Here is a 23,217-nt window from a genome sequence, read left to right as displayed (position 1 = left end):
AGAAAAACATGATTTTCATGCAGGACAATGCTCCATCACACGCGTCCAAGTACTCCACAGCGTGGCTGGCAAGAAAGGGTATAAAAGAAGGAAATCTAATGACATGGCCTCCTTGTTCACCTGATCTGAACCCCATTGAGAACCTGTGGTCCATCATCAAATGTGAGATTTACAAGGAGGGAAAACAGTACACCTCTCTGAACAGTGTCTGGGAGGCTGTGGTTGCTGCTGCACGCAATGTTGATGGTGAACAGATCAAAACACTGACAGAATCCATGGATGGCAGGCTTTTGAGTGTCCTTGCAAAGAAAGGTGGCTATATTGGTCACTGATTTGTTTTTGTTATGTTTTTGAATGTCAGAAATGTATATTTGTGAATGTTGAGATGTTATATTGGTTTCACTGGTAAAAATAAATAATTGAAATGGGTATATATTTGTTTTTTGTTAAGTTGCCTAATAATTATGCACAGTAATAGTCACCTGCACACACAGATATCCCCCTAAAATAGCTATAACTAAAAACAAACTAAAAACTACTTCCAAAAATATTCAGCTTTGATATTAATGAGTTTTTTGGGTTCATTGAGAACATGGTTGTTGTTCAATAATAAAATTAATCCTCAAAAATACAACTTGCCTAATAATTCTGCACTCCCTGTAGCTTATGAACCCTAGTAGCTAAGTTTATCCATTGGACTAGGGAAGAATCATACTCATTATATGGCATAGTGTAATAAACTCAGCTAGATATGGTGACTCCTGATATATATGAAGCAAGTAATTTCTGATAATGTATGATGAGCCATTAAAAAGACAGCCTTGTAGCTAATGCTGATGTATATATAAATTTAACAAATTAATTGAGAGCCATTAACACAATCTCTTCCTCTCCCCTGTTGTGGATTTGTAATAAGTGGGAAAGACTACAGAAAATACTTTCTGTGTTTTTTTTAATAGAGGCACAGTTTTAGGATTCTGCAAGACAACATTTGCAGAAGCAGCTACTCAGTCTGGATTTTGGTACTTGATCAGGAAGCGTATGTGGAAATTGAATGAAAATGTGCTTCTGAATGTTCATTTGCATATGGGGCATGTAGACCTTACGCAATAAAAACAAAAGGGATTGTCATTTTGGGTTCTAAGTTAAAAAATATAAAATTGTAAATTTAGTCAATTTCTTTGTGATTCAGAAAGCATTATTTCAGTCTGCATTGCCTCACCCAATTGAAGTTTATTTGGGTACAGTTGTTTATCATATTTCTGATCTTTTCTCTGAATTATTAGCAAATTAATTAAAATGCTAATAGTTTGACTGAGTCTGTTTGTACACCTTCCAAAATATACAATGTTATAAAAGTCACTATGTAAGCACTTAAAATCAGAAACTAACCATAAAGAAAGCATTTTTGTAGAACTGAATGTTTTAAAAAAATATGATGGAAAGCATAGAATGATTGAAAATAAACATGTATCCAATACGCACATCATAGACATGAGATAACAATCTGTGTTTGGTTTAAAATAATTATTCATCATTGTCATCATCTTATCTCATATTTTACAAGATATTTTTGGAATTATGAGGGAGGAAAGAGGAAGAAAGAATGTGAGCAATGCAGTGGGGGAAAGTCCTGGTAAACTAAAGATAGAATTTCAGAGAGCACTGTGGTGTAATAGAAATGGTGACATAGGTTCAATTATGTTATTTTATGGCAGTACAGAATGGTGTGTTATTGATGATATATTATATAATATAGACTATGGACATTTGGTCCCTGTTCAGTGAATTTTAAGACACCTCACCTAGGAAGGCTTTTGAAAATTGTCAATAAAAGAAACTATTCATGCACAGATTCGATTGTCACACTGAGTCACCCTGCTTCCAATGGCTTTGACAGCAACTTCCATGTATTTATAGGGGGTAGCAGTCAGGTGAAGAGATCATGGGAACTAGAGAAAAGCTGAAGGAATTGTTGATGATCACTAGAGGACATGTGGGTGGATTAATAAAGAATAGTGAATGAATGTGGCTTTGCCTTTTGTCTTTCATTAGGAGGTAACAAAATGCATGTTTAACTTTCTCCATTCCATAAGTATTCTGTCTTTATTTCTACTATTTGAAAATGTGTTTTGTTTGGGCCTTGTCTAAAGTGCAACTGAAGATTTAAAAAAAGGTGTTTGCCATATTGCCTCAAGTATATTTTACTACTGATATCATTTTGGGTAAGGTCTGAATCAACAACATAGTTTTGTGGCCTTGTATTAAGTTTTCCCCATTAAAAATTAATACACAGGCAAAATGAATATTAAGAATAGCTTTCCCTTTCTAAGATAATAATGTTGATGCTTTCAATGATCGTTATGCAGTGAATCAGTCCTGCAACTCACTCTCCTTCATGTCAGCTCATGAAGTGCCTATCTGCCATTTGATGTGTTACTGTCAGTATCACACAACAAAGAAACCTGACACACAGTATTCTGATTGAATTCTCTGCGTAATGCTTCATTAAATTTAGTCTGCATTATTCTTTGGAAGATGCGGTCATCAAGCTTGAAATTAAGATTCCCTTCAATATTATCTCCTATCTTTTGCAATATCCTTTTCTTGGTATTTTAAAGATTTGTGGAATAGAAAAAAACTGCATTTATTATTTAGCTATGTGATGAAATCATGTGTGTTATGTTAGTGGGTTGTACCTAGTGGAAGCTACACAGCCATCTTTCTGGAATACCGTCAGTTGGATTTCTGCATTGAGCAAGAAGACTGAAGTTGGTGGCCTGCATGGCTCTTTACAAATCTAAATTCTAAATTCACCTGTTAAATTTATATCCTACTTGTAACAGCTAAAAACAGTAGCATGGCCCTTGAGCAAAATGAATCCCTTCTTAACTCATCACAGGCAGTCCTCAACATATGATGGTTCATCTTATGATGGTTCTGGAAAAAAAGTGATTTACTATCAGTCTTTGCATTTATGACCATTACATTGCAGTCACAGAATTGCAATTTGGGTGCATGGCGACTGCCTTACATTTAGTAAGTGTCTGCCGGTTGTGTGATCAAGTTTTGCAACTTTCCAACTGGTTTCTGAGATCAGTTGGGGAAGCTGGATTCACTTAACAATTGTGTGATTTGCCTAACCATGGTATAAATGGTCTTAAAATCAGATTTGTTCATGTGTAACAATTGCATTGTAAAATTCTAGGCCCAATTGAAGTTGTTAAGTAGTTAACTACCTAATTTAAAACTGATGCTTCTTTTTCCCACCTTTCCTATGGCTTAATGGACACCTTGTTTTTTATTTGGCTCTTGCACAGGAATTTCTAGGTCCCAACAGCACCACCACCACAAACACATGCACACAAGAATGACAAAGAAAACAGGAAAGACCCAGAATTTTAATTCTGCTTTGGGTCAAGTCCTAATGCTATATTTATATTATTCATCATTATTAACAATAGAATAGAAAATGTTTTTAATAACATTAACCTAGGAAAAGTTTTAGATCTACGGCAAGAATCTTCAAACTTGTTGGCCCTTTTATGACTTGTGGATTTCAACTCCCAGACTTCCTCAGCCAGCTTGTCATAAAAGGGCCAAGTTTGAAGACCCCTGATCTATGGTATCTTGAAAAAGATGAAAAATTACCAATATAAACATTTTATAAACTCCTTAAGTACTGCTATTTGTTTGTAACCTGCCTTAAATCCAATTTTGAAGTCTAAGCAGCACCAGGTATGATGTTCAAGTCACTTTTCCCTCAATAGAATATATTAAAGTCTATCTATGTCACTATTTGCGAATAAGCTGTTTCACAGTTGTGGCCAATGGCTCATTTTTACAAAAAAAAAAATCCCTTGTATTTTTGTAAAATCTCCCTTTGCGTTTATTTTGTTATGGTAAATAAATGACAAGTCATTGTTAAACCATAATTTCTTTTGATTTATCACAGTTAATTTCATTTCTTTATTTCATTTTCTCTTCAGAGATTTTTACTCAAATACTATTAAAATTGCAATTTGCAAAATCCTTTGTTAATGATCATTTGAGTGACTCATTAGTAATTGGTTCCTTTCAGCTGAAAGTAATTGCTTTATAATCCTTAATGATATGAAAACTGAAATACATGTTTTGTAATATTCTTGTATTATGGAATATAGAGCTTGGCATCCAAGATGTCCCATACACAACCAAGCATTTTATTTTTAGTATCACCAGAATGCTTACTCCCATGGTGGAATGATTAAAGCTCTTCATGTTGGAAATAATGGGAACAGGAAAGACCTTAAATTCATAACAGTGTACATACTTTGATATTTCAGTAGTCTCTACTTAATTTTGAAATATGAAATGTTCCAGTTCCTAAATGGGTATTTTTGTACTATTGATGTGTTTCTGAAGATTTGATAAAGTAATAATCTTTAATAATTTCCTTGATGATGTCATGTTATTTTCTTTAAAGGATCAGATTTAAATATATAGACAGCCATGTTCTCAACATGACCATTAAAACTCTGGTTCATAATGGCACTTTGAATGCAAAAACTTTTACTAGTGTGGGACATTTAATGTATCCGCTTAATGAACTCTGTATATTTTAAAGGCCTGTTTTTTGCCTGAAGCTTAAAAAAGAAACAGTAAAAAAGGCTATAGACCAGGGTTGTCAAACTGCCGGCCCACGGGCCGGATGCATCATGCCAAAAGTGCATCCACCCCATTGTCGGCAATGGGGAAAAAGTCACGATACGTCGATACACATTTAATTTAATTTAATTTAATAACATTTATATACCGCCCTTCTCCCTGAGGACTCAGGGCGGTTCACAGGGCAGAATAAAATAGCCAATACAAACATTAAAAGGTGATTAAACAATTGCCCTAATTAAAAACAATAGAAGTACAGTTCTAAAAAACCCCGAGATAAAATTAAAAAACCAAAAATAAAACAACCCCACCGATCCCCATCAGGCTAGGCCAGCTTGTACAAACAAAAATGTCTTGAGATCGCGACGAAAGGAGCGAAGATCGGGCGCCATCCGGAGCTCTACCGGTAGCTGATTCCACAGCTCCGGAGCGCCCACAGAGAAGGATCTCCCCCTGGGGGCCACCAATCGACATTCTCTGATCGGTGGCACCCTGAGGAGGCCCTCTCTGTGGGAATGCACAGGGCGCAGGGAGCTTGATGCCGGCAGCAGATGTTCCCTGAGGTACTCCGGCCCCATGCCATGGAGGGTTTTAAACACCGTTACCAGTACCTTGAATCTCACCCGGAAGACAACTGGCAACCAATGCAGCTCACGGAGCAGAGGTGTAACGTGGGAGTATCGGGAGACTCCCAACACCACTCTCGCGGCTGCATTCTGTACCAGTTGGAGCTTCCGGGTGGTCCTCAAGGGCAGCCCCATGTAGAGCCCCATCACGTGACATTGCAGCCCCATCACGTGACATTGCGAGTTTGACACCCCTGCTATAGACTGAAAACTTTTGCTTTTGTTTAGTCTGGGGTAGAATTATGGATGTACTTTCATGCTCCATGAATGATTTTAAGACTATTTTTTCCCTATATTGTATTTATCATTTACTACTATAACTATGGCTCAGTTACTTAAGCATTGACTGAGCTTGTGTATGCCTTATATAAAACCTACTGTATAATCACATTTTTAGGTTTATACATCTAATTTAAGTTTTCACTAACATCAGGATCCAAACTACTATGGGGAAAATATCCTTTTGTCACTCCTCCTTCTTGTATATCTGAGAATTTGTTGTTTCAGATTGAAGAATGCTATGGAAATTACAGAAGGAAATTGCAGAATCTTTGCTATCAGTAGAGAAGATTTCTGATATGTCAGATTCTACGCATAAGGTGATTAGTGGCAAATGATTATTTGGATCTATCCTTAGTATCTGATTTACAGTGGTTTAACAAAAAGGGAATATCATGAAGTGATTCCCGCCATTGCTTCATTAATTTACTGAAATGACAAATAGGTGCAGGTGTTTTGTGTGCAATTTTGACTTCCATTTATTGCAGACAAACATTTGAGAAATAAAAAACAAATGCAAACTAAAATTTGATGTTTATTTTGTTGTTTACCCCAGGGTCTTTGCATCGCTACAGCTTCAGATTCTTTTGAAGGACTTTGCTGCTAGGCACAGGAAAAGATTAGATATATGGCAAATAAATAGATATCATACCCACTTTTTATAATAGCCTTCCCAGGTTAGCAACCACCAGATCTTGAGGATAATAGATCTTAGGTGGTTTACCCATCCTATTAGCCCTCTGTATATGTTTATGCGGGACGCAGTGGCTCAGTGGGTTAGGACGCTGAGCTTGTCAATCAGAAGGTTGGCAGTTTGGCGGGTTGAATCCCAAGTGCCGCGTAACAGAGTGAGCACCTATTACTCGTCCCAGCTTCTGCCAACCTAGCAGTTCAAAACCATATAAAAATGCAAGTAGAAAAATAGGGACCACTACGGTGGGAAGGTAACAGTGTTCTGTGTGCCTTTGATGTCTAGTCATGCCGGCCACACAGAGCACAGAGACGTCCTTGGACAAGCGCTGGCTCTTCGGCTTTGAAACGGAGATGAGCACCGGCCCCTAGAGTTGGAAACGACTAGCACGCATGTGCGGGGGAACCTTTACCTTTATATGTTTATACAGTCATGGCCGAAATTGTTGGCACCCCAGAAATTTTTCCAGAAAAACAAGTATTTCTCACAGAAATACTTTTCCAGAAAAACAAGTATTTCTCACACATTTTGCTATACACAGGTTTATTCCCTTTGTGTGTATTGGAACACAACAAAAAAGGGAGGAAAAAAAGCAAATTGGACATAATGTCAAACAAATCTCCAAAAATGGGCTGGACAAAATTATTGGCACCCTTTCAAAATTGTGGTTAAACAAGATTGTTTCAAGCATGTGATTCTCCTTTAAACTCACCTGGGGCAAGTAACAGGTGTGGGCAATATAAAAATCACACCTGAAAGCAGATAAAAAGAGAAGTTCACTTAGTCTTTGCATTGTGTGTCTCTGTGTGCCACACTAAGCATGGACAACAGAAAGAGGAGAAGAGAACTGTCTGAGGACTTGAGAACCAAAATTGTGGACAAATATCACCAATCTCAAGGTTACAAGTCCATCTCCAGAGATCTAGATTTGCCTTTGTCCACAGGGTGCAACATTATCAAGAAGTTTGCAACCCATGGACACTGTAGCGAATCTCCCTGGTCGTGGACAGAAGAGAAAAAATGATGAAAGGTTGCAACGCAGGATAGTCCGGATGGTGGATAAGCAGCCCCAAACAAGTTCCAAAGGAATGCAAGCTGTCCTGCAGGCTCAGGGAGCATCAGTGTCAGCGCGAACTATCTGTCGACATTTAAATGAAATGAAACGCTATGGCAGGAGACCCAGGAAGACCCCACTGCTGACACAGAAACATAAAAAAGCAAGATTACAGTTTGCCAAAATGTACTTGAGTAAGCCAAAATCCTTCTGGGAAAACGTCTTGTGGACAGATGAGACCAAGATAGAGCTTTTTGGTAAAGCACATCATTCTACTGTTTACCGAAAATGAAATGAGCCCTACAAAGAAAAGAACACAGTACCTACAGTGAAATGTGGCGGAGGTTCAATGATGTTTTGGTGTGGGTTTTTTTTTGCTACCTCTGGCACTGGGTGCCTTGAATGTGTGCAAGGCATCATGAAATCTGAGGATTACCAAAGGATTTTGGGTCGCACAGTGTCAGAAAGCTGGGTTTGCGTCTGAGATCTTGGGTCTTCCAGCAGGACAATGACCCCAAACATATGTCAAAAAGCACCCAGAAATGGATGGCAAGAAAGCGCTGAAGAATTCTGAAGTGGCCAGCAATGAGTCCAGATCTGAATCCCATTGAACACCTGTGGAGAGATCTTAAAATTGCTGTTGCGAAAAGGCGCCCTTCCAATAAGAGAGACCTGGAGCAGTTTGCAAAGGAAGAGTGGTCCAAAATTCCGGGTGAGAGGTGTAAGAAGCTTATTGATGGTTATAGGAAGCAACTGATTTCAGTTATTTTTTCCAAAGGGTGTGCAACCAAATATTAAGTTAAGGGTGCCAATAATTTTGTTCAGCCCATTTTTGGAGTTTTGTTTGACATTATGTCCAATTTGCTCTTTTTCCTCCCTTTTTTGTTGTGTTCCAATACACACAAAGGGAATAAACCTTTATATAGCAAAACATGTGTTCCTGCAATACTTTTCTGTGAGAAATACTTGATTTTCTGGAAAAATTTCTGGGGTGCCAACAATTTCGGCCATGACTGTACCTCTAAAAGCTAATCATTTACTCCACAGCAGCAAAATCAGCAAAGAGTCTTTTGGTGCCTTAATTGGCTGGGTTCCCAGTTAATACCATGCCAAATTCATGCAAATTACATTATAGTTTAATGCCATTTTTGAACCCAGCAGTGACCTACTTGCACATTTTAATGACCTGAGGCATTGAGAAGGCCATGGGGACATAGGCTGCCTTTGATACATTGTGATTAAGCTTTTGGCCTTGGACTGTCAATTACTGTTTCTACCCAATTCCCTATTTCCCCAAATATAATATAGCATTTGATTGGAGTTGTGAAAAGCACCCCCTTTTTCCTACAGGGTGGCAGATATCCTGTAACATCTAACATCTTTCAGGGCTAATAATGTTACTGGATGAGAAAAATGATGGAGATAGTAACCTGATTAAATAGCACTCATTTCTACCTAGCAACCTTGGCTCTTTTATGACTCGTGGACTTCAACTCCCAGAATTCCTGAGCCAGCACAAGTCATAAAAGAGCCAAGGTTGCCTACCCCTGACAGGATGACTGTGAAATTGTAAAAGTAAATATCTGAATCAGTTAGTTTTATTTATTATTTGGCACCATGATACTTTCCAAATTGAAAACTTGTATCAAACGTGAATTCATATTATTCTTTCATATTATGCATATCATTCTTTCATATTTTTGTCTGTTTATCTCATATTATCTCATCTTGTTAGTCTTAAAGGAGCATGCATGTTTGCAAGTATGATTATAAGCTTTTCCTAATACATGTTCAAATTAATAGTATATTGGCATAGTAACCCTTTTTTCTAATTGCTTTTTTAAAAGTGATAATTTGATTTTTGTATGTAATGGTTTTCCAAAGGTAGATATTATTAAGGTGATGAGCAGCCCTATTTGGCTTTATGCTTATCAGTAACCTTTACTCATAATGTGATATTGTCTGAATATCTTATTTGGTTCAGCTTTCCTTAGCTCTGATGAAGCCTTAGGCTGCTGTTTCTTTGAGTTACTGATAATTTTTTTATCTGATTAACTGACACATTTAGTTGAAATCAACACAGCCCTTAGGCTGGCCATGGATTTAATTTAAAAAGTATCAAAGGTTTGCACTGTGTGCTTTTTAATCATCATGTTTATCAGGCAAGGAAAAAAACCCCCAAAAGCACTATAGGGAGAGTGGTTATCTTAAGGAGCAGTAGCTTGGGAAATTGACAAAAACTACAAGGTAATTTACTGCTAACTTTCACTTTCATTAATATAACATTTCCCACTAATAATTACAGTGCATGTAATATACTAATTAAATGGAAAGCATTGTCACTAATTTTCTTCTTGTTGAACTCAAAGAACGGTGTAACAAGAGCATTAAAAACTGTTTTTAATTCACAAGTCAATTGGGTATATATCACATAGTATTTTGATAATACATTGTTAGTTTTAAAAAAAAATAAAAGTAATCCTTAAAGTGTCTATATAGAGTTTTTGTCTCTCCTACTTCCTTTTTAATATGCTTTAAGTAAAACCTTGATCAATAGGGCATTTAAATTTTATTTAAATGAAAAAACATTCATGTACGTATGTATATAATTTTGAACAAATATTAACTTTAGAATACATTTCTGTGGTGCAACAATCATATTTTGTCAAAAAGCCAATGTTAAAATAAATATTTTGAGTAGCCTTTGTTCAAGAGTTGTTTGTTTTCCATTGGAAGTGAGCACATCATTACAGCTGACTGAGGTAAAGAGATGCACAAGGCGATAAAGCTACCTTTATTTTATTCTCTATGTGCAATGAATTTAACTATAACTTTAGTGGTGGCAATTCTTTTGCCACAAATTAATGCCTGCCTGACGGCGTTAATTGGGAGGTAGAATTAGTTCTATTCTGGCCTATTTCTCAGTAACATTCTTAATTACAGATAACCCTCAATGGAGCCTGCCTAAAATGGTCATAGGTCATGATGCTTGTAAAATGGGTCATTCATGTGACAGATCCAATTTAATACCATTTTTGGCAGTCATTTAGCAAACCAATTGCTCACTATGGAATGGTTTTGCTAAAAAGCTGAAAATGTTGATTTTTGGCAAAAATATAAAATGCAGTCATGTGACCATGGGATACTGTAAATTGCCATAAATGCAAGCCATTGGAACTTTAGAATCGATTTGTAAGTATCCCAGTAGAGATCTGTTGCAATTTTGAATGGTTGCTAAACCACCAGTCATGAGTCCAGGGCTAACCGTATAGTTGAAACCAATTAGGTTGCCTCTTAATGAAAGTTTGAACCTAATTTCAAATTCCTGCTTAAAAACATAAAATAGAAGGCTTCTACAGCCATTTTCAAAGAGTCATATTAATATGTGCAGGGAAAAAAAACCTTCATATGTGAAGGATCTGAAGGCTATACGGAAATGTCTGCTTCATACATCTGTGCTTGGAAGAATGTTGACATCTTGTAAACTAAAATGGAGAGGAGAAGCTTATCAGGGATGGAAAATAAAATACAAACTCTAGTAACTGTCAGTGACTTCATGGACATTTCTATAAAGATTTCTTGTCAACAAAAGTATTTTACTCTTGCTGCCTTCTTTTTTTTAATTTTTGGGTTTAGTATTCCTTGTTGAGGGACGTAGTGGCTCAGTGGGTTAGGACACTGAGCTTGTCGATCAGACGGTCGGCAGTTTGGCGGGTTGAATCCTGAGTGCCGCGTAACAGAGTGAGCACCTGTTACTTGTCCCAGCTTCTGCCAACCAAGCAGTTCGAAAGCACGTAAAAATGCAAGTAGAAAAATAGGGACCACTACGGTGGGAAGGTAAAAGCGTTCCGTGCGCCTTTTTTTAAAAAATCCCATTTATCTCCCGCCCTTCTCCGAAGACTCAGGGCGGCTTATAATTTAATGCCTTTGGCGTCTAGTCATGCCGGCCACATGACCACGGAGACGTCCTCGGACAGGCACTGGCTCTTCGACTTTGAAACGGAGATGAGCACCGGCCCCTAGAGTCGGAAACGACTAGCACGCACGTGCGGGGGAACCTTTACCTTTACCTTTATTCCTTATTGACCTCCCATTCAAGTCTGACTAACCAAATCTGTCAAATTACTTTTTTGACATCAGAAAAGATCAGTGAAGGGCCATGCATTTTTGCAGTATATTTTGCAAGCTGGTGCAAAATGAAGCAGACAGACTAACAGTTGGGGAAACCCATTATATATAGTTACCCTGTTCTGAAATTGCTGCACTGGCCTACCACTGTAGGCCCAATTCGACATGCTGGTTAATACCTATACAGTTATATATGGTGTGGCTCTGAGATACTGTATGTATCTGTGTATTTCTCTCACGGACTCATCATAAATTGAAGATTAATTTGTTCATCTAGATTCCACAGGATTCTTTGTGATTGATCTAGCATCGATATCTTTCACTTTTCACAGTAACTCCTAAACAAATGTGAGTTTAAGTGATAGTTACAACTTTTAACATTTGATATCTGATACAAGTGTTCTAATCAAGTAAAACCATAGACAACATTATAGCAGGTAAAACGCTTCTTCTGTCTGTCCTTAATTATTAAGTGATACCTTTCCTTGTACTCTACAGAAACTAGAGCTTTCTCATTCTAGTTATGTGACTGTTTGCATATTGAAGCTCACCCACAATAGTTGTAACAATAGTTACAATAGGACCTGTAATGGAAATAGGGGACAAGCAAAACCATCTCTTTGAACTGTGATGTACACTATGCAATCACACCTGCAGAAAATCTCTTCCTGAGAAACTAGAGCTTTATGACAGAAAATAATACACAGGATATGTGACTGTAGGCCCCCACAGGGTGACAAAGACAGATGATATCAACAAATTATGAAAAATATGCAATTATTTATAACGTCATTGTACCTCCTACGTGCTACCCAGTCTAATTGAGCCAATATAAAAATAATGTTAAGCAAAACAAAATAAAAAATGAAGAACAATGGATGCTTTTGGATGAAGCAAAATTCAAGAAATACCACAGATTGTGTCAGATATTTTTCAAAATTTAGTTTTAAAGATTGTTTTTCTGGTGTTTAAGAATGAATATGATCTCTGATGTTCAAGGGGTATTATATTTAGTATACATGCTGTATTTTTTTTCCACTGCTTTGAAACATTCCTCTTATTAGTGAATTCTCCATCAAAATATACTGTTGCCTGCGCTACACAAATGCTATGAGAATTTGGTGGCTCATTATGTTGCATTTGTCAAAACCTATTTGATTGTGCTGCCGTTCTTAATCTCCATTTCTGCCTCTTCAAAAGCCAAGTCTCCCTATAGCAAAATGTTTGTTTGGTTTTTTTGCTTTCTTGTGGGTCCTTCCTACATTCCTTTTTCCTTTTTCTTTCCCCTCTAGGCTTCCTGATACCTGAATCTTCCAGTGACTTGGGAATTCTCCTGCACTTTAAGCATTTTCTTTCTTACCAAGGCTAGAAGGCAAGGGCACGTGTTAAGTAAAGTTCTAGGTACCTGAAGCAGTCCCTCTCATAGTTGTACATACCACAGATTTTCTCTGAAATCAATATAGCTGGAAGCTTTTTGTTCTTGGTTAATGAGAATTTCATTTGTCATTAATGTACATTTGAAGAGACAGAATTCACCCTTGTCCTTACTTTTTATCCTGTCTTAGGAGAGGGAGATACAGAGAAAGTTCAGAATTTGAGAATGTATTCCTTTGTGGCAAGTATAAATAATGTCAGATTAAAATAAGTTAAGCAGTAATACAGGTAGTTCTCGAATTCACTTAATAACAATGTTAACTAATTTAACAACTGCAGCGATTCAATTAACAGTGGCAAGAAAGGTCGTAAAATGGGGCATCATTCACTTAATAAATTCACTTAGCAACAGAATTTTTTTCCCAGTTGTTAAATTAGTAACACTGTTATTAAGTGAATCAGGATTCTCCATTGATTTTGGTTGTCAGATGGCCGCAAAAGGGGATCACATGACCCCAGGACACAGCAACCATCATAAATATGAGTCTGTTGCCAAGCATCTGAATTTTGATTGTCTGACCATGGCAGTGCTGCAAAGTTCATAACTGAAAAACTGTTATAAGTCATTTTTTTCAGTGTCGTTATAACTTTGAATGGTCACTAAACAAGCTGTTGTAAGTTGAGGACTATCTGTTCTTTATTTGATCACATTGTAAAGTGAATACTTCCTTTTTTCCATTGTGGATAAAAAGATGTTTCTTGCTGAATGTTATTTCTGTACTTTTGAAACCTACAATAACCAAGAGATGTTGCATTCAGATTCTGTTTAGTTGTCATTCCATTTTGGGGGGTGCTTTTTTTCTTCTTCCAAGTGCTGCAGATTGCAGCGCCTTAACCCATTCTTCAATTTTTTTAATACAACATCAAATGTACCATTCTGTATTTGTTGTGATTAATGATAATAGTACTTATCAGTTTAAGCACCTGTAGATTTTCTGCCTCGATAGCATGAGATAAAAATCTTTTATGACACTGTTAAGTTGTAATTTCATTGAATTTTTTTTTAAAAAAACAATAGCTTATCTTAGGGTGAGGTGGTCATACATTTATATACACTGTGGAGGCCATAACATTATAGGGCAGTGATGGCGAACCTTTTAGAGACCAAGTGCCCAAACTGCAACCAAAACCCGCTTATGTATTGTCGGGTGATGGGTGGGCGTGGCTGTGGTGGTAATGGCAGACTGGGTGGGACTAAAAAATTCGATCAATTCCAACTTCACAAGATTTTTTTTCCCGCGAGAAGTTGAAAATGATTGATTGATTGGGCGGTTTTTTTTGCACACGGCGGAGGCCTAAAGTGAAAAGGTTTTATAAAACCCAGCTGAAGGTCTAGGAGTGGGGCGACGGCACGCGTGCCCACAGAGAGGGTTCTTCATGCCACCTATGGCACACGTACCATAGGTTTGCCACCATGGTTATAGGGCATGTCATATAATACATAGAGCATTGATAGGATGTGAACCACGTGGAAGTGTGTGTCATAATGGACCAAAGTCCCCCTTCAAACTGTTCCTTGAATTGCTAAGGTAGAATGACCTCCCAAAGGCTTTGCATAACTGCTTCAAGAATTACCTCACAGCAAAGACTGTGAGGGTATGTACTGAAAACATTTCAGCCTCAGGAGCACATCCCTGATATTTATATTCCCAGAGACGTTCTTCCTTTAAATTTGCTTTTAATTAGAAAATTGTTTGACAGTAGCAAGTGGCTCCATTTCTCTAAGGAAGTCACTCATAATTACGCATCTTCCCTTGTGCTGTCCTTGCATCACATCTCCTAATATTTCAGGTGTTTCATAGCTGACAAAGGACAATGTGAGATGCATTTTCACGGTTCCAAGACAGCTGCACTTGTTCGTTGCTTTTTTCATAATATTCCTTATGTGTCTCAAGTTTGAGTCTGCAAGAATTTATTTATTTATTTATTTATTTATTTATTTATTTATTTATTTATTTATTTATTTATTTGGATTTATATACTGCCCTTTCCCGAAGGACTCAGGGCGGTTTACAGGGTATTTAAAACAAAAATCAATACAAAAGTTAAAAACAATTAAAAAAGATTAAATCATTCCCTGAAAAAAAAATAAAAAACAACAATTAAAATTAAAATTCTCAGCCTGGGCCAGAGAGCTCGAAGAGCCAGGTCTTCAGGTCCCGGCGAAATGAACGGAGGTTGGGGGCAGTCCTAAGCTCCACAGGTAGCTGGTTCCAGAGGGCAGGCGCACCCACAGAGAAGACCCTACCCCTGGGTCTTATCTGCCGGCAATCTTTTACCGGCGGTACCCTGAGAAGGCCCTCCCTGTGGGGGCGCACTGGACGAAGGGAACTTGATGCTGGCAGCAGGTGTTCCCTCAAATATCCCAGACCCACGCCATTTAGGGCTTTATAGGTCATCACCAGCACCTTGAATCTCACCTGGAGGGCAACCGGGAGCCAATGCAGCTCGCGGAGTAGAGGTGTTACAAGGGAGTATCGGGAAACCCCCATCACAGCCCCCCTCCTATATGGTCTTCAAAATTGAGCTGTGAATCCAGGAGGACGCCCAAGTTGCGAGCCCTATCAACGGGGAGTAACACCTCATCCTCCATTGTTAAAGCTGGAATAGTCTGGTTAACCTGAGATGCCAATATGCACAGCCATTCAGTCTTGGCAGGATTGAGACGAAGCCTGTTTCTCCCCATCCAGACCTGGACCGCCTCCAGGCAGCGGGACATCACGGGGAGGGCATCGCTGGGTTGGTTTGGGGTAGAGAGAAAAAGTTGGGTATCATCAGCGTACTGATGATACCCCACCCTGAAACCACGAATGATCTCACCCAGCGGCTTCATATAGATGTTGAACAGGAGGGGCGAGAGAACCGACCCCTGAGGAACTCCACAAATCTCTGCCCTCCCGTCAACACCGACTGCGAGCGGCCCAGGAGATAGGAGAACCACCGTAAAACGGTGCCTCCCACTCCCAACCCCCTGAGATGCCGCAGTAGGATACCATGGTCGATGGTATCAAAAGCCGCTGAGAGATCTAATAGGACTAGGACAGAGGAACAACCCCTGTCCTGAGCCCGCCAGAGATCATTCACCAGCGCGACCATTGCAGTATCCGTGCTGTGTCCGGGCCTGAAACCCGATTGGTACGGGTCCAGATAATCAGTTTCCTCCAGGAAACTGTAAGAGAGCGCAAAGCCTACAGCTACACAACGGGCAGAGGAGGAAACTCAGAAAGAATTCTCCCCACTTAGCAGATTGTAAAAGGGATGGTGGGAGATTTTAAGGTTACAAGTTACTAAATGAAAAATGCACATCTCCACTAATACTTGACTCTAATGAGGTTTTATATAGCTGAAATATAATAGTGAGAATCCTGTTAAATCAGTTAATATACTCAGGTAGCCCTGTATTTTGCTCTTAAAGGGTTATAATAGATATTTATGGGAAGCTTATAAGTAAGATAGAGCTGTTCCCCAGGTACCAGTATGATTAATAGCCATTAGTAGCCTAATCTCTCTGAATGTGTATAATTCACTTTTAAACCTGCTGATAATTATCACTATTTTTGTGGTTGCAAGTTCCATAGGGTCCTTCCCAAATTCCGTTGTTTTGTTTTTTTTAATGACTGCATGTACGGGTTGTTCAATACTATGAATACTTTTATTCATCTTTGTATAGTTTCCATATCTTGCTGGTGTTATTTTCTAATCTTTGAGTAACAATGTTACTTTCTGATTGAATGGAAAATTAACCTCAGGCTTTGATGGTATTTATCTGGTGCTAATAACAGAAGGATTAATTGTAGAATTTTTTAACATTTCTTTTCAATTAAAGCTGTAAATCTAATATATCAGTTTTGCACAGTTTGGTGAACTGTTATGAGTTCACATTTCACAGCAATAATGGGAAGGATTATTATCTTTCCAAACTATGGCAATAGCATTTGTTCCTATAGCTCAAAAAGCAAGTAGTGTCTTTTAGAAATAAGCAGTGGAAGATATTCTGCATCCATTTCAGGCTCACTTCTTATTATAGGTAGTCCCCACAAATCAAAAAGCCACATGATGTATCACTTGTTGACAACAGTTCCAGCAATCCCAGTTACTTTCATTAAGTGAGGTCCATGCAGGTAGTTAAGTAGGGCCTCACACAACTACAGCTTCCGAATTCTTGCTGGCTTCCCCATTAACTGTACTTGTTGGAAGGTGGCAGGGAAGATTGAAAATTGCAACTGTGTCCCTGTGGGTTGCTGCAATGGCTCTAAGTACAAGGACAGGTCATAATTACCACTTGTTCAGCACTGTTGTAAATTCAAACAGATGCTCAATGTCTTGTTGAATGAGGAACAGCTCTACTTTTGCTTGAGGTTTCTTACAAGAACAAAATAAAGTTATTAATCAAGTCAGAAACTACAGTTATACAAGGTTATTTGCTGAACCCCTTTGCAACAGCTTTATAAGTGGAAAAAATACCAATTCAGGAATTTTACACATTAGATTATATACAACAAATATATGAAAATCTTAAATTTAGAATAATCTATTGAAAGATTTTTTAAAAATATCTCAGTAGTATGTTGCTTATATAAAATAGAATTTCCAGTGGGTATACTGTAATTCTCAAATTATTCCCTATAGTATGTAACATAATAAAACTGCTACTTACTATATAAAATATCCAGATCCAAAGAAATACACACACACACACATACACACACACACACCCCTATATACACTATAAACCAGACATGTCAAACACAAGGCCCGGGGGCCGGATCCGGCCCACGAAGTGGTTTCATGTGGCCCGCGAAGCCATCCTGGAAACAGTGAGGGAACGGCCCCCACTGCCTTGGCCCTGGCCCAGAGACCCTCCTTCTGCCAGAGACCCTCAGATCTGTCCCACTCCTGCCCAGGCCCCCATAGGCACCCTTGATGCAAACGATGTAGAGCTGGCCATGCCCACCCAGGAGGCCACGCCCACCCTGGCCATACCCACCTGGCCCCTTGAGGGCAACCGCAATGCTGATGCGGCCCTCAATGAAATTGAGTTTGACACCCCTGCTATAAACCAACTGAGTGAAATGGCTACTGATTTACGTACTGTAGAATTTTTTGTTACTACTTTGCAGATTTATTTTAAATTTGTTTTTATATATACATATTTTGCAGGATAAAGAAGGGGTGGAAGCTGTTTCAGTAGGGGCCATTCTTTCAGATTATCAACGAGTCCGTGTGGAAAATGTGTAAGTAAAATAAGATGTAGCTTACAGTGTAAAGGCAACATTCCATACATGGCCACAGAGCTATTGATTTCAGTGGTGTGGACTAGATCAGAAACATTATTGCTTTTATGTCAAATAAGGTGGCATAGTAATAACATTTCATTAAATATTTCATTAAATGTCTGCATGGTGCTAAACATATAATTATCAAATCGAAAAGACTGAACTCTTAAAAATGGGAATCCTCAAGATAGGGAAGATATGCTATATGTTTCCTATTTTATAAGGGCTTTTGTCTTCTAACAATATAGATTTCATGAACTGTAGCCCATCTTTTCGTGTTAAACCTTGCAGTAATATAAGATTTGAAAGAAAAATACATTTGCTTCTATAACTTTAATGGGGGTATTTTGATAAAAAATATGAAAATAATTCTTTTTTAATCTATTGTCACCTGTGTTTACTTCACATAATCATATGCATTTGCTACATGCTTTGCAACTGCCATTTGGATAGCTTGTAAATTGTGATGCCTAACATTGTCATATTGCAGGAAAATTTCCTTCTTGTGGTTCCAAACTCTACTCAAGTCATTGCTTTCAGAGTTTTGAGTGTTGTAAGATAAAGTTCTGAGTTCAGTGGTACATGGTTCAAGAAGATCCCTGAGAATAACATGATCTGTACTACGAATTTTCTTGACAAAACCTGAGTTTTGAATTTATTTAGTTTTGCAATTATATTCCATTCCGTGGATTGACACTACACTTCTGTGTCACAATGATGAGCCCATGTTTCAGCAGCTATCATGATGCTGTAAAAAATTCATTCTTGTATTATGACAAGAATTGTTGCAAATTTCAGTTCTTGAAGCTTTTGCCTGTGCTGTCAGCTCAGGTGGAAGCCATCTTGCACAAAACGTCTGAAGAACTGTTCATAGCAATTTCTGTTTGAGTGGTCTGTCAATTGTCCTTACTCAATTCATCAACCTTTTTCTTGTGTTCTGTTGCTATTACACATTATCCTTTTTGATCACTTCTTCCTGGTTCATCGTTACATTTTTGGCCCAGCAATGAACAGTACTCATGTCAACATAGTCATCACCATAAACAATCTGCATTCAACAATGAGTTTCAATTGAAGATGCACCTTAAATAATCAAAGTTTCAGTCATAATACATTGCTTAAAGTGCATTGATGGGTGTTCACCACAGGTTTCTGCTAGTTACTTTTTTCACATTTACTTTCCACCAATAGAAATGAAAGAACAAGTGCTAATGAACGCATTAGAGTTTCTACTGCCATTTGTTGGGAATTTCGATGTTTAAGTTATACTTGGGTAAATAATGTTGCTATAGTGGTCCCAAATGATACTTTCTATTTGGTGATACTTTGAACGCATGAAAAATGTTTATTTGGAGAAACCTTTTTTATTTGAAAAGAACATATGAAACTTATCTTCTATTTTAAGATCTAATTAGGAACTTTTGACATAGTACTGAAATGCTACGGTGTTGTTTTTTTAATCTTGTTCATTTTATTTTTGACAGTTGGGAACTAATTGTGTGCCATTCTGATATTTCTTTTTTATTCCACTTTAGCCATATAAAATATATAATAATTATCTGACACATTCTGTGGATGTTCTGGGTATAACCAAAAAGCCTAATCTATGTCATCTTAGAAGGCTTCCAAGTTTGTGGAAAATGAAAGGGATGGAATAGTAAAGAATAATGTATGATTACTGCAGATGCTATGCTTTATTATGAAAACTTAATAGCTGAGCATGTAGCTAACCAATTTTGGGAGTGGTGCAAACTGATTTTTCTGCTGCCTTAGAATGATACATATGATTCTACTTTCAGGACAACACCCAATGTATCAAATAAAGTTGTTTTTAAAAAAATCAATGGCTAGCCATTGACTCTCCAAATTCCAGGTAGTTGCTTTATTACATATTATCGGGGCAGCATTGCTTGAATTAATCAAATGTGTAATGAGCACTCCTAGCCAAGTAAATCTCCAGAGGTTCATGTCAGTCAGAATGTACATAACATTTGCCTAGAATTTTTACCTCTAGAAAAGAAATCCCAGAGGGCATTTGGCTAAATTCCCAAATAAATACATTTCTCCTTACCCCACTGAGGTTAGCTAGCAAGGAAGGAGTTTGCCTGAGGCTTTTTTTTGTCAATCTAGTGAAATATGGGGCTACAGGGAAGAAAAAGGATAAAGTCTATCTTTTAAGAGAGAAAGAATTACAACCAGATTTCTAGATGCAGAAATATCTCGCTGAATGTGTTATTTCATTCTAAAGTGCATGTGTTCAGAGCTTTGCCTGACTCCTTTCGTAGTTATTTTCCTCTGAAACTCAGCATTTGGTTTTGCTTCTGATTACTCTTTCAATTAGCGTTGCCACTCTCACAATCCCTACATGTTGTTGTTGATAGTGCTACTCCACCACCCCCTCATCATCATCATCTCTTCTTCCCCCCCCTTTTTTTTTGCTGTTTTCAATTTTTATAAGCTAGTATTTTTAAGCAGGCTGTTTTTGTGCCAACATACCACCGGTAACATATCTCAGATACACTTGGCCTCTCCAAACTGAATACCATTTGCTGGATCTTAGCTTGGGTTTTCTTTCTTTCAGCAGGTAGGGAAAGCATGGCCTCCTTATTAATCTTCTTCTGATGCCCCTGATTGAAGGGTGGGGGTGGGGGAGAATGGAAAAAAGCCAGTGGAAATTGATTTAAGTGAAGAGCTTCGATGACCTTAAAGTATTGGTGATGTGTGTTGTCACTGGATAGTTACTATTTAAATGGGATCCCATAATGTCATTCCATTTGTAGATGCAAGAAGAAATGCTTAATATCTGTATGGTTGCCCTCTACATCTGCTATGCAAGTTTAAGAGATACTCCAGAACAGATTGGGGCTTGAGCAACAGATTGGTTAGGAGGTGTGGAGCAGAAAAAATTCATTGCAAGTGGAAGTGTGTGGATTCAGTGTTGCATTTAGCTCTCTTTTTCTTTATTCTTACTAATGTATACCTATTGTAATTTTCTAAATTAAGCAGTGTTACTCAGAAACTTAAATGATCTGTGTTTACTTATAATGACACATCTATCTTTTTATTTCTGCCAACAGTTGTAAAAGGCTTGCTCTGCAGCCTTTAGCATACCTGTGGCGTCAGAATCAAGACACATTGCTGAGAGAAATTATATCCTTGAAAGTTCAAGCCATAATAATAAAAGTAGCAGCTATCGGTAAGAATTCAAACTGTCTCTAGTAACTGTGGTGAATCTACTTTGTCAATAAGTAGTCAATACCATAAAATAGCCACAGGAATGTATTAATCTGTTTTGTAATTAAAATGTACTCAAGGGCAGAAAACTGCATCCGGATGGAAAAGAAGTATGGAACACACACACACACACACACACACACACACACACACTCTAATACCAGCTAGTGAAAAAAAGTTAAAATCATTTTGACTTTCTTCATTACATTTGCACAGAGAATATATTTTTCAAGAGAAATTCATTTATAGAATAATCATTTTCAGTATGCTGGAAATTGGACCACTATTACTATAAATTATAGGTGCTTCTAATGAAAGGAATTAAGTAAAAACTTTACCAACATCAATCAATAAATGACTTTGCATGCTCAAAAAGGTATTTTCCTGCTCTATCTTAAGAATGTCTGTTCTAACTTATAAAGAAAAGATAATTTATTACTATCCTGATTTGTCCTTTCTGTATTCAGGCTACTCTGTTCTATCCAGATTTAGTTGTATATGTTACTCTGTTACTTTATTTATGTACATGGCTCCACTGTAGCATTCAGCAAAATTTATTTACCACTTGGTATTCAAGGACAATTGGGTTTTGCCATTTTTTTAAAAAAATTGTATGCAGAAGAAATTTCAGTGGAATCCAAAATCACCACATTGACTTTCATTGACAGAATTGTGGTTTTATACATTGAACTGACCTATTGTAGAAAATACTTTGGCCATTAAGATCGGTCCAAGCAGAATATTAATACATTCAAGCTTAAAAAATGGTATGTGGTTTTCTAACTACACAAACTGATGAGAAATAGATTAATGGGCCAGTACATCATTTCAGAATTACAGTCCTATCTGTAGTATTTCACACAAAGATATTAGATGACATGTTGGGTGTAAAATGTGATAAAAAGAGGGTTTTTCTTTTGGGGTCAGTAGAGGTTTATGGCCCATTAGACCAAAGAATGACCAATCTAATACAAAAAGAATCTGTTCTGCATGAGTGGCTAAAAATAAATTTCTGATAAAGTTCACAGTATAATTTTGGTGTGAATTAAATCATACAGTCCACCATGAGGTGAACTGTTTTTATAAGAATTTACCTTGTTTAAAATAAGAATTCATTTATTGGGAGTATAAATAATAGGAGAAATAATTCTTCAGGTGTCATATTTCACCAGAATCATTTTATTTTATATCACTTATGATAAGAACAGTCAAATAAGACCCATCCCAACTTTATTTAGTGCTTTCCTAACATTTATACTAATTGGGTGAAATATTTTTTTTAATTTATTTGTAATCACAAATTACAAAATAGTTCATTTGGCAGGATTTGGTATCTTGTTAAAAAAAATCTGTGTCAGTTTCTGCAGCAAATTGTAGCTTTTTAAATCTTTTTAAATCTGTTATCTGTGAAGAAGGCAAAAAATTGAGATTCAGAAACAGAAAATATTTTATTTTAAGATATCTTAGAATAGAGTAAATATACAACTAAGTATATAGTTGCAAGGTATAACCAGGTTGTGTTAGTTAGTTCAGCGGTCCCCAACCTTTGCAGCTTGGTATCCCGGCTGGGATGGGAGACGGGAACTGAGCCGTGTGAATGCTGGGCTGGCGTGCTCACAAGTAGCCCTTATGCAAGGATGGGCCAGCATGCACGTGTGCGAGTACCCGCCGCTCATGCAAGCTACTTCGCACATGCATGAACTCTGGCCAGCCACTCACGCGGTCCAATTCCTAATAGGCCTGGGCCCGGTAGTGGGCCGGGGCTTGGGGACCCCTGGATTAATTAATCTGAGTCCCCAGATGGCAGCCACTTAGTGGATAGATATGTCTTATGTTCCAGAAATAGCT

At 37.7% G+C, this 23,217-nt stretch overlaps 1 protein-coding gene across 1 annotated transcript in view; it reads left to right on the top strand.

Moving 5' to 3' along the window:
• The window catches only part of DPH6 (diphthamine biosynthesis 6), a 236,242-nt gene that overhangs the window by 25,785 nt on the left and 187,240 nt on the right, over positions 1-23,217 (top strand). Inside the window, exons 4-5 of the mRNA XM_083373895.1 lie at positions 18,020-18,093; positions 21,213-21,331. Coding sequence (XP_083230021.1) covers positions 18,020-18,093; positions 21,213-21,331 — 193 coding nt within the window. The remainder of the gene's footprint in view (positions 1-18,019; positions 18,094-21,212; positions 21,332-23,217) is intronic.

Source organism: Vipera ursinii (genome assembly GCF_947247035.1).
Source record: "Vipera ursinii genome assembly, chromosome: 1".
NCBI classification, from domain to species: domain Eukaryota; kingdom Metazoa; phylum Chordata; class Lepidosauria; order Squamata; family Viperidae; genus Vipera; species Vipera ursinii.
Note: the sequence above shows the minus strand (reverse complement) of the source record. Positions and strands in the feature narration are given on the sequence as shown.